The following is a 12,426-nucleotide window of genomic DNA, read 5'->3' on the forward strand; positions in this document are numbered from 1 at the left end:
TTTTATCTCAAGGATGAGCTCTCATTGACTGAGTTCTGCATAAACATGAAGTTGATGAATCAAATTTGTTAATTATTAGGAGTATTGAATTCAAATTTTGCTTCTTATTACAGTGCCATGAGCATGGAATACAGCTGTGTATCCCCCTTCACCCACCCTGGGAACATCGGCCCAGATCACCACAGACTCACAAGCCTGCAACTTGAATATAATTAGAAAATCTCAGCATCAAAATGAAATTTCCCAGCGTAATTCTGTGGTTTTTGCATCAAATATCAAGGAGGTAATCATATCACCGCATAAGATGTACAAGGGCTGGTAACATGAGAAACAGGCTGCTGAGTCTACGATTGCGCTGAGTCATGAAAAAAACGCTTCCGAGAAGAAAACGACGCGAAACCTGATATCTTTCCAACCATCTTAGATACGGCCACATCTTTATCGATTCTTCAGAGTTTCCTTAATTTTCAAATTTATCGCCATGGAAACGATACGATGCATCTCAGAATCTCATGAATTATTCAGTCGCAAGGACCTCCTCCATGCCCGGGTCGAGTTATCTCGAGGGGTGTCAGGTTGTAGTAAAGACTTGCGGAAGAAAAAGAAGTCTGGGAAATTTTCGAGTCCAGTAAAGTTGACGTTGAATGGAAAGCATTCCAGTCAGAGATATGATGAAATGTACACAGATTTATTGCAAAGTAAAGACGGAACCATGAAATGTACCCAAATTTATTTCAGTTGAGGGAATATCGAATAGATTGATGAGTAGCTGGATAAATGGAATGCACAAAGAATGTTGGCCAAGTAGAGGTGGAACTATAGAAATGACACCAAAGTTAGATTCAGACTGAAGTTGAAGGAATTTCAAATGCATTAATTTATAGACAGATACATGGAATGCATAAAGAAATTTGGCAAAGTAGAGGTTGAACCAAAGAATATAGTATATCGACAAATTGAAATCTACAAGGAATACACATAGTCTTTCAAACAACACAGATTATGCCACCTAAATCTAATCTCAAGATGTGATTCACACTTTTATTCTTCATCAAATATTACGGGACAATTAGGGAAGGTCGTGTTAATCACTTTGTTGCCTTTTTTGATTATGAAAGCAAGTGGTTGAGCTTAATTAATGAGCAATTAGTCAACATGGTGGAATTCGTGTGTGCTTAAACCTTTAAAAATTGGAAAAACAGAATAGACTGATTACAAAAACTGATAATGATTAAAATTGAAAACGTGCACAAAGTCAAAATCAGTATCATACATAGCTGGGATGGCTATCTCTTGCACCAAATACTAGTAGACATCATAAATCATCCAAAAGTAACAACCAATTCTCTTCACCTTTAAATACCAAACTTATTCTAAATAGCCATACCGTACCAAACAAAAACTATCGCTGCAAAAAAAACATCTCAGAAATCGACAAAAACCGTGCCGAGAATTTGCGAAGGGTTGAGAAATTCCCTAGAAAATCTAAGATAGGTAATTCATTCTTTTTAGATATGGCGATATTACGCCTCTGTGGGGTTCGTATATCAGAGAGCATCGCCCACTCGTACAAGGGGGCGTGACGCTGAGAGGGGTATTTTTGGTAACTTGTGGTTTATTGACAGTCGGGTAGTATATCAGAGACAAACCCAGGTGAGAAAGGTGAGATAGTTCCTTGAATAGGGCATTTTTATGCTTTAACACAGGATTCGTAAAGAAATCCTTTATAGGATTGATATTGGTCAGTCCTATATCAATTACTATAAGACAGTCCTGTATATAGGATTGATATAATACAGTCCTAGGGTTGATATAGGACAGTCCTATATAAAGGATTGATATATACAGGACAGTTTAGCCTATTCATTGTTCCAACAATAGAAACCAATCAGGGCCCAGCATTTATTCACTGCAACAAATTGTTTTCATGTCTACAACTCAATCCCCTGCACGCTAATAAACCCGCAACAAATCTGTTGTCGACTGTTCGTTATCAAATATTAATAGGCGATCTCAGCGGGTCGGTTTATCGTCTGATAGCTTGTGATTGGCCGGTGCACACTGTCACAATGCATATTTGATGAGCGGGAACGGTCTAATTACAGGGACAGCAGACAGTGTGGCAGCGATCACGCACGGTCATGGTTGAAGAGCCCAACAAAAGAGCAGTTTGAACGGCTGCATCCTGTGAGCCCGGATATGCAGTACTGGTAGCATATGCTATGTCATCAAATACGATTAACCGAAAAACTTTTCAAGATTTTCATCAACATGAATTGAGATTTTTCACAATATCCGTAAAAACAAACGGTTTTGCGGTTTACGGCCTGGTGACATTATGCAACTGGCACTGCATACTTTGTCGACAAATATTTGGTCAAGTTCACCAAGAATCCATCCATATTGGACCTTTTATTGGACTCCACAACTTGAATCACATGAGTCAATTGAAAATTCCGATGCTATACTCTTGATACTTCCAGGTAGTACTCAAATAAAACTTTTAATTACGTAAAAGTGGAATCTTTGTCAACCACTCAAAATGCAGGAATTCTACAATCAAATTTTCTCAGATGGTGTGGAATGTTTCAAAGTTGGCAGATTTGTTTGCGTCAGAAGAGTAGTTTGAACCCGATATGTCTTGGACTTTGGTACTCAACTTTTTTACTGCTTTCTAAGTCTTGTTCATTTCAGCCCAGGCCAAGATCAAGAGGGGGGCACTCACTGAAAAAAAACGTATTCTCATAATTTTTTTCTGAGTGTCGGCGCCATTTCACACGCACATTACTGTCTCTCCATTAGCATCTGTATCCCAGAAACCTCTCTATAATGGAAACCACTTTATAATGGACGTACCTATCACCACGGAGATGGAGTTCACGTAACATGCCAGGCACCACGCCGCGGTAAATGTCACCGGTAAAACTGCACGCATGTCACAACTTTGAGAAGTTGATGGTCTTAAATTGGCGTGAGTCGGAAGTAGTTGTCGTGTACTTAAGTGAAAACTGAACACATCAATCCGCGTATGACCCTTGGTGTGTAAGACACCCAAAAGGTCGAACGCAGGCCATGTCAATCCAATTGCAGGGACGAAAGCTGCACGCTTGATATTCCTGGCCATTTTTATACACAATCTTGGAACAAGATGTCAGCTCATAATAACATTACCGATAATCCAATAAGTTCAAATACCTATTCGAAGAGGTTCATTGCAAAACGAGACATATCTGTTTTCGCTATTTTGAGATTAATGGCTTCAAGAAAGGGAGTTTAACCAAAAGTGCAATCAAAATTGTTGATCATAACAATTTTACTGATGCCGAATGCTCTGAAATTTGGAGACAGTTGAAGCAACTCCATGTTGGATATGGCACGTATTGCGTTTGTTGATAAGACTCTTCATTTATATAAGTCAAAATCACGTTCCAGAAACCTGCAAATATTTGCGCTTTTATATTTTTACAAAATTGGTCTCCAAAAAAACAAAAAATTGGTGGGTTCTTTTATGTAAGTAGCAAGAACTATCAAGCTATAAGAGACTTGGCCATGAAATCTCAAATCTTAAAGTATCCTCCATTTTTTTTCCCCGACGTCATCTGTCTCCTTCAATAAAAGAAACCTCTCAAACCAAATTAAAAGAAATTCAATTTCGTTTTGACAGGTAATTGAAATCTCTCAAGCTTTTAATGGAAAAGTTACCATGGATGCCAATGGCAAGGAGGCAAGAAAGCCATGAATCAGGAACCCAGTACATGGCTGTGGGGGAGAGAAGACAGGAAAAACTGAAAATTGTCCCTTCTTTTCGCAACCATTTAGATGATCATCCATATACCCATCAAGAACGACATCCCTGAACCTCAGTGTGGGTTGAATTTATCGAAAAATGTGACTTAAATGGAAGCAGAAACATGTCCTCCAGCGCATTACCTCCATATGAACGTTTGTCAAGAACAATATGTCCACAAGGACCTTATATGAATGTATAATTTTTTCTCTCCAATACCATTTCCTCAATCTGACCAGCACTGCTTAGAGCTATCTGCAATTTCCATTACTGGCTATTAGATTATTTTCTGTTGCCTTGAAATGGGTGGGAAGCTTTTCCTCGAGAAATATTGCGAGAGATTGGGCCCTGGGAATTGTGGTAACGAATACCTGCGTGTTTCTTTCAAGTTCGTTTTTCTGCCCAGGAAAATGATAGATTTGTCTTTGTTAAAAGTTGAAACATTTGTCTTTGTTAAAAGTTGAAACATTTTACTATCCCCAATCGCCATAATCGGACCAAAAATGAGCAATTTGAAGCAAAACACTTATGTTTTCCAAGCCATTTTATTGCTGCATTTGTGTGCAGTTACCCGACTCATGATCTTTTAGATGTACCCAATTGAAAAATTATGAATTTTTGATATTCTACTCATACATGAAAGTAACATTCGCCAACAAATAAAAGATTTAAATTCAACATATCTGGCAGCCTACTCAACAAATCCCACCTGTCATCTATTCAAATGATGACACCATTGTCATACGACAAAGTGCGAAAATCATCCGCTCAGAAAATAATTTGAAGCGCATGGCATCCTATGCAATATATTTATTATTGAAAACTAATGTTTTGAACTGGAATTTGCCGTGAATGGCAAAATATTGCCAATATGGCTTTGCAAATGGTGTCATTTTTTCACAACAAAAAAGATTAATATGAATCACGCATTCGAGTGCGCAAGTAATCATTGAATCCATTTTTCAAAATCGCGTCGTGAAAAATCTGAATAGAATTGAACGCGCTACGAAGGACGGTAATTGGAAAATGGAGGAAAGCCGATCCTGAAAGCGAATTTATGAAATTCATCCGTGTCGATTTGTCATCATAGGCAGGTCGAAATGTAAAGGATTTAGCAAAGATTTGACGGTTAAGCATTTTTTTCATACATAACCTTTTGCAGATGAAATTGACATGGCTTGGAAATCTATTGTGTATTGAACCAATAACCATGCTAACTGGCACTGTTGTTTACTGATAATTAAGTTCCTAATACGTTCTGGGATAGAGGTGTTCCTGCATCAATTATACAAAGTTTTAAAGGGCGACTACAGTGAGATATTGGTGACTTCGTGTTACTTTATCTTGCCTATTTAGCTGCTGCCTATAAAAAAACACAACAAATGACCAATAAGAACAAGGCAAACAAAACAGAAATATATCATCTCCATCTGAATAACGACCGCGCTCTCAAAGAATATTTCGGCAAAGCTCTGTCACAGAAAATAACCAGCCAACTAGAAGTGTGGATATCTGATGAGAAAAGTCCATCAAAGTCGTGCAACATGCTCAGATGGGTCGCAGCACTCATGCAAACATAACAGTCCAATACTGATAAAGAAATATCGAGAGTATTGGATGGATCAAATGGTGAGAGAGATTCGTATTTCCGCAGGAGAACCTTTGAGAAAAATGATGCCAAGGCTTACGGAGGTATGCCCGTTAGTCTTCATTATGAAATTCATCTGGCTGGCCAGAGATGGCGCTTTTCGACGTCACCAAAATCAAAATTCATCACGTACCAAACACAATTTTTTGAAACTGTCTCTAATCCTGTGTAACACGACCACATGTCTCTTAACTCAATCTTGAATGCACCGTTTGCATCCCCGAGATGAATTCGAATTGAAGAAAATCTTAAATCACCTCCGCCCTGAAGCCGTCTCATGACGATATTCCTCGTATCAAAGGCGATATTCGAAAAAATGCTTGGAACATGATTGATCAATCCTCATCTCATCGTCATTCGAGGGCTGATCTCGTTTAACGAAGCACATCAAAGTGATTTTTATCGAAAAAATCAATTTCACAATATCTGACGATGCTGACGATATCTTAAGATGTTCAAGACGTCGTAATATGGGCCATACAAAGGTTGGAAAAACAAAGAGGACGTTTCTTGAAGAACCGTTGAAATAATAATCCCGTCTCCCACCCCTACTCGGATGTTTAGGCCAAATCAGATTTTTCGTTTTACGTCATCAGGAAGACATGTATGGCATCAAGGCATGGACTGCATGGAATGAGGAGTGATATACACCTACTTTAGTGTATCAGATCAGATGTGGACAGGTGAGGAGAACCTTAAGAGTACACCAGAGTAGGCCCGGAAGATAATCTTGATGATAAAGGTATGGATTACAGATAGATAGCTCGCTTTGACAGGGGATATGGAAGTGGGAAGATTCCAGTGAAATTCTTGAAACTAACTCCTACGTTCATCAAGGGTAAATGCCAATTATTCACGGGGATAGACCAATCTTTAGTCAATAACATTACGGTGCTTAATTTGAGGTATCACATTAAAACAGCCTCCATGTTTTGACACACACAACAAACACACAGTACCATATCACTTATCATAAAAATTCCTAATGCAAGAATTTAATAATTTCAACACGAGTTGAGCCGAGAGTATTATGTTTCCATGACAACCACATGTCATCTTCAGTCGTCTTTAAAACTTTAATAAGAAAATGCAATGTCCTTAATTCCATTTGTGAAATTTCTAGCTCGCTTTGAAGTTTATAACAGGTTTACCTCACGTGAGTGAGACTTGCCTCCCAGCGAAAACGTTTCCCCCTTAGGGCTTATATGGATGTTGAAAGGCAATTTTGAACTAGGGAGTAAATTTTGGTAGGCAGGAAATGCTTCAAAACAGGTTGACCTTCAGTGAGTAAGTCTTGCCTCTTGGCATAGAAGGTTCCTCCTCAGGGACTATGGAAGTTGCTCGACCATTCTGAACTCCGAGCAAATTAACAAGAATGGTTTTAAACAGGTGTGGGTCTTACCTCTCAGTATAAATTTATCCTTTTTTGGATTACGCATTGAATTTCTGGACGGATATTGTTATACGATAAAAAACTTCAGGCAAACTTTTCCATAACTTTTCACAAATAGAAACAGTCACACCAACAATACTTCGCTAAATGTCAACTAAATAGACACAGAGTTGTTCTAAAGACTGTAAAAGGGAACTTTGTCAACTGCAAACCCCATGGACAGCTGCTGGCAGGCGTGTCGTTCTATGAAGCCCATACAGACTGTGTATGTGTTAAAGGCTTCTTTTCGCCTCTGTAAAAGGTAAGTATGTTTTTGTGCAAATATCGTTGCACAGCAAAGAAAGAATCGCGCTTTAAACATTGGTTCGCCTTTCTCAAAAAATATAACCAAAAGCATAACTGCTGCTTTTTTGGGTAATATCTATTACTTGTTTAGAATCATACTGGAGAAATTCTATGTGATTTAAGATTTCCGATTCGTTTTGGTAGTTGAACAACTCTGACACTGGCAGGCGCCCTGGTACAGCTCACTAAAATAGGGCTCAGAGTATGTTTTAGCTGAAAATGTAATTTTGCTTACCCCATCACCAATTCCTGCATCAACCACAGTCACACCCTGGAGGAGACCTGACTTGACATCATCTGAAAAATACCAACGAGATGAAAATAAACACACCTTAGAATAATGTCGGCCCACGCACAGGTTTTGTGTAAATTGTTTCTGACTGAAAGATAAATACAAGTTGTGAATCGTCCATGGCAACAGGGTAGTTTACAACATCCCATCAATTAGAAAATCGAAATTTTTCAGTTGAGATATTGCAACCTCCACATTTCCTGCTCAAAACGCAATTGATGAAAGAAGGCTGAGATATTACGAACAATTTTTGACGATTCTCTAAGTATTTTATCTTATATTTTTATTCTTACGAGCCAAGGGCAACCATTATCTACACGTGGATTATAAAACGGCTGAAACAGGTGGATGAAATAAGCGATGAATATTCTTCCCATCATGCACTGCAGGCTCCGCTGGGACGCCGTCACAATCAAAGGAAAGCTATTACCTTTTGCATCTCCATTATAATGCATTAGTGAACGCTCCGAGATTCATGAGGAAGCCATCTTGGTCATTCATGGCCACGACTCGACTCCCCGTCGAGAATCGCGTAATGACTTATTAATGAACTGTTCTATGGTTTATCAAAATTCACATTATTCGTAATCATTGTTTTGTTGTCGCGGAAACTGCTACAGAGGCCGCATAATGAAAATGGTCAGAGCAGACTGGGATGCTTCCGGTATTAGTCGGTCGGAATCCGGTGACGACCTGCCATAAAAGACTGTGCAGATGTCGATTAAAATCTCTGTGAGGTTATCACAGAAAGATGCTAAACCAGACTATTCATGTTAGTCACGACTTAGTACCGTTGTCAGACGCTTCCAGGCTCTTTAAAAACATATATTTGTATTCAAAAGATTTCAGTGGCGGATACAAACGGGGTACATTATGTTCAATACATACTTCGATAGTGGGTTGATAGATGGGCCATGACTGCTCAAAATGATCTCAAGAACCTCCTTTGTATTGATGAGGCCTAGGCCACATATCAGGTCATAATCATGAGTGGCTTGATTTGACTTTTTTAATGGTATAATCTAGATATAAGGCACTTTACAGGTTACTCAATTGGCAAAATGACACCAGTTCATTATCCGAAGAGGAGGTCACGATAAATTCTATGATTTTTTAACCTCTTCACTTGCCCTATCAACTCCACCGATATACACTTTCGGTATCCTTCTTGATATTCCATTACAGTCACTAGATTCTGAGAAAACACTGAGATAACTGTACACAGAAGAAGAAAGAAGCTTATAAAATGTTGCCTTCTTTGACACATCATTTCCCATCTTTCTCTGCCCACCTGCCTGCTGACGGCAGTACTTCCTGGGGAAGACCCACACCTACGGCAGATGGCAACATCGGCCGCTATAACAATATCTATCTACGTCTGGAAGTCTGATAATATGGGCAAGCCAAAAGGAGAATCATCAATAAGGGATAAGAACCACTAACATCTCTAGCGTCAAAGGAGAAATCAAGGTTTGTACATTTCGCAAGAACTCAGGTTCCCCCCTCACATACACTCTCCCCTATTATCATCGAACTACAGAAACGAGGAAAATCTGACCACCCCATATTCATCGGAACCCCAGGAAGTCCAAAATGACCAAAGCACCTGATATGCCTCACAGGAAGTCCATACATTATTCCTGCTTGCCATCTTCAAAAGTCACGAGTCATCATACGTTTCCTAAGACGCGGTCAGCAGTCTTTGACCAAAACCGGTCTGCGGACTTTGAATAAATGGAAATCATTATGAGACATCTGGAAAATAGACATACTCTTGGCCACAGCTGTTATTATAGATAATTTCGCCTTTGACGACACAGGTAATCAAGTCGTCTGCTCTTCATTTTGAACGGAAAGTTCCCAGTCCCTGGTATTGTTGTTGAAATAGTTACATTGATAAAGTCGTTTGAAGGTGGTCTTCAATATGATAGTTGATAGTTTAGGAGTGGTCACTTGGAGCATATTTGGAGTGACTTTTGACAAGCAATTCATAATTCATTTGATGATGATGCCTGAACATTCTTAACATAAAATTCAGACAGGGAACTTAAGATTACTTTGAACCTTTTGCTGGCAAGTGATTTTTTTTTTACTACCATCACTGTCAAGGTGATTGTCACTGAACTTGGGGAGTCTGGCAAAGTGCCAAAGGGCAACTCTGACATTCCTCGGATACGTTGCACATTGCAGAGATGCAACTTTGGTTGCAAAAGGGTTAACATAGTCGCACTAAACTTTCATTTGTTGCTTGAACACGATTTTGCGGGAGAAAAACGATCAAGGAATACGATATTTGATATCCAGGAACAGACTGAAGACATGTCCATCAAATGACACGAATTCATCAGATGGTAGCATAAGTAAATATGCTGAGCGTTCAAACGGCCGTAAATAGTCGTCGAATATGACTACGCATACACGCCAATAATTCCATCAACTCACTGTGTTTGTCGACCTTTCTAGTAATTATTGCGCTCGCTAAACAAATATGGCGGATGATGAGTAGAGATGATAAGTTCTTAGTGGTAATCAGGGCTGGAAGATCTGTTGATGAAGATTTGACATCTCTGGTGACATGTCGGGAGTATCCATTATCTGGTGGGAGCATTCATTATTTGATTTCCAAGCGACACACTTGGGACCTAACATTGTGCTCCTAACTTATCTACACAGTTTCCACAGCAGTCAAATTTCAATGCCTCTTACCCACTTTTTCTAATTCTAAGTCTGATTTAAACATGCGATTGAACAAAAAGTTGTAACAAATTGGAAAAGTAACAAACCCGCCCCTAAAAGAAATTACAATATTGGGTTTCAAAGGAATCTCTATCAGCCTCAAAAGGCCAAGGTGAAATGTTTTCCTATCTCAAAGCCGCAGCATCTTCTATATACATCAAGGCCTTCCTCTGACATATGAGCCGATTATTCAGCCAAAGCACGCCCAGACTCTTCTGATCTTCGATAAGTCTTAACGACGTGATTGAAAAACCTTGTGCGACAACGCCAGGCTATTTGATCCTTGGATCTCTCGATACCACAAGATGTTGCCGCAGTTTCGAAATCAGATACAGCGCTTGTTGAAATGCCAAGTGGGTCGGAATGATGCTTTGAAATTTCTATCATTTCCGGTGAGGGATGGAATGCCTCTATATTGAACTTCGTTCGTAGCGAGGTGCGCTGGGCTAATCAAGCATTCTACGCCAATTCATCTTTATTTGTCATTCGAAAACGGAAGACGCAGCCCATCTTCTGTGTGTGTCCATCTTCGTATTGACGTCGACAGGATGTGAGAGTATTTACGCTAGATGGGGAGATGAGCAACCAAGATGGATGCCTGGTTACCCCTAGTAACGATAATGGAAAAATTGACAGGTGACTTGGTTTTATTTTCTTAGGAGCGACTAGAAATTGAAGAGAAACATAGCAGAATTAAGCAGTGATTGAAAATTGGTGTCTTATTATTGTCCTGGCATGTTTTCAATTTCAAAGTTCTCTACCAAACTATAGCGTGACCACGATTTGAGTTAAAATTCGTTGACAGTTTTCTTGGTTTCATTTACGATGGTGACCCCCCTTCCACTGTGTTCTTGAAGAAATTTCAGCAGATTCTGTATGCAGTTAGGTGGGGAAAACTGACCCTTTCACCTTTTTCTGAAATCAATTCTAGCAAGTTTCTGCATGAGGTGAAATGAGGGGGGAGCTGACCCTTCACCGTGTTTTGGGAGCAACTTAGCGAGTCTCTGTATGAGGAAAAGCTCACCCTTCCATTGTGAGCTATTCACAATTCTCAAATAGAGAACAGGGGCTCGCTTTCCCCATCTTACCTTTCATTCATGACTTGCAAATCTACCCCCATGCAAATTCATCACACTGCCCTCAAGTTTCCATGAGACCTTGAATAATCAGGCCAGCCAGGTCCAGGCCAGTCGTCATTAGATATTCCAACCTTTCTATTGAAATGGCTCTCGAGTGTATCGTTTTCTTTGATGCATTATTCAAGCTCAAATAGCAAGCAGCATGCTCCTTAGTTTGACTTACCAACCGTAAGATGAGTGACTCAAGGTGAAAGATACTATGGTGCGAGTAGTATAAAGGTCAATCAAGGACGTCAATATGGGTTACTGTAAATTTCATTTCAAGCAAAATGCAACTGTGCAGAGAATGTATCTCAAAGGTGTCATTTGTTTGTTTTTCTTTGTGTCTTAACTATTTCTAGAGAAAGAATCCAACACCAGAGAGCCTGATAGAGAGGTGTCTGCTGTGGGAGGTTCCACTGTACCTCCAATAAGACAAACTTTAGATCCTGAACGCAAACTGTTGACAACAGACACTGGTCACTCGATCATCATAACCAGTCGTTTATGGACGCGGGATGACGACTAACACCAATCGACCAATCCGTCATCCTTTATAGTGATATACTTATTATTCACGCACGATTTATCAGTCGTAACGACGGCCATATTTATAATGGTGTCATTTTTGGTCATTGGCTGGCTGGCGCAGGTTGTGATAAGGCATACTGTCTGCCGCCAGGCCAGGTCTGTTTAATTCTTTTTACACCTGGCAGATGAAGGCCAATTTTAGATGTTGCAAACTGTGCATATGTCTATTCTATTTGGCAATGTTTGGGCAAAATGTCTATTTTGGCAAAATGTTGCATAGCTTTGGAGACTTCAGGATATGCCGCACACTTCAAAAGCAACGTTTAGCCCAAGAATATGTGAGTTATTTTGTGAGACATCTTTCTGCCTATCATTTCTCAATACAATGTACAGTAGAACCTCTCTCAGCGGACACCTCTGCCAGGCAGACACCTCTACATTACGGACACGTCCGGCCAGTCCCGATTTTTTCTAAGTCATTTCAAATTACAAAAACCTCTGTACGGCGGACACCTCTCTATTCCGAATTGCGGACAGGGCGATAGCCAATTTTTGGTCCAATTCCCTCCCAATTAC

The 12,426-nt window shown here is 39.7% G+C and overlaps 1 protein-coding gene across 2 annotated transcripts in view; it reads right to left on the bottom strand.

The window, feature by feature from the left end:
- LOC135500749 (receptor-type tyrosine-protein phosphatase N2-like) overlaps positions 1–12,426 on the bottom strand; it is a 156,117-nt gene that overhangs the window by 40,849 nt on the left and 102,842 nt on the right. For both annotated transcript variants that reach the window (XM_064792402.1, XM_064792401.1), the window contains exon 11: positions 7,409–7,470. In XM_064792402.1, the coding sequence (XP_064648472.1) occupies positions 7,409–7,470 (62 nt within the window). The remainder of the gene's footprint in view (positions 1–7,408; positions 7,471–12,426) is intronic.

This window comes from Lineus longissimus, chromosome 16, assembly GCF_910592395.1.
Source record: "Lineus longissimus chromosome 16, tnLinLong1.2, whole genome shotgun sequence".
NCBI classification, from domain to species: domain Eukaryota; kingdom Metazoa; phylum Nemertea; class Pilidiophora; order Heteronemertea; family Lineidae; genus Lineus; species Lineus longissimus.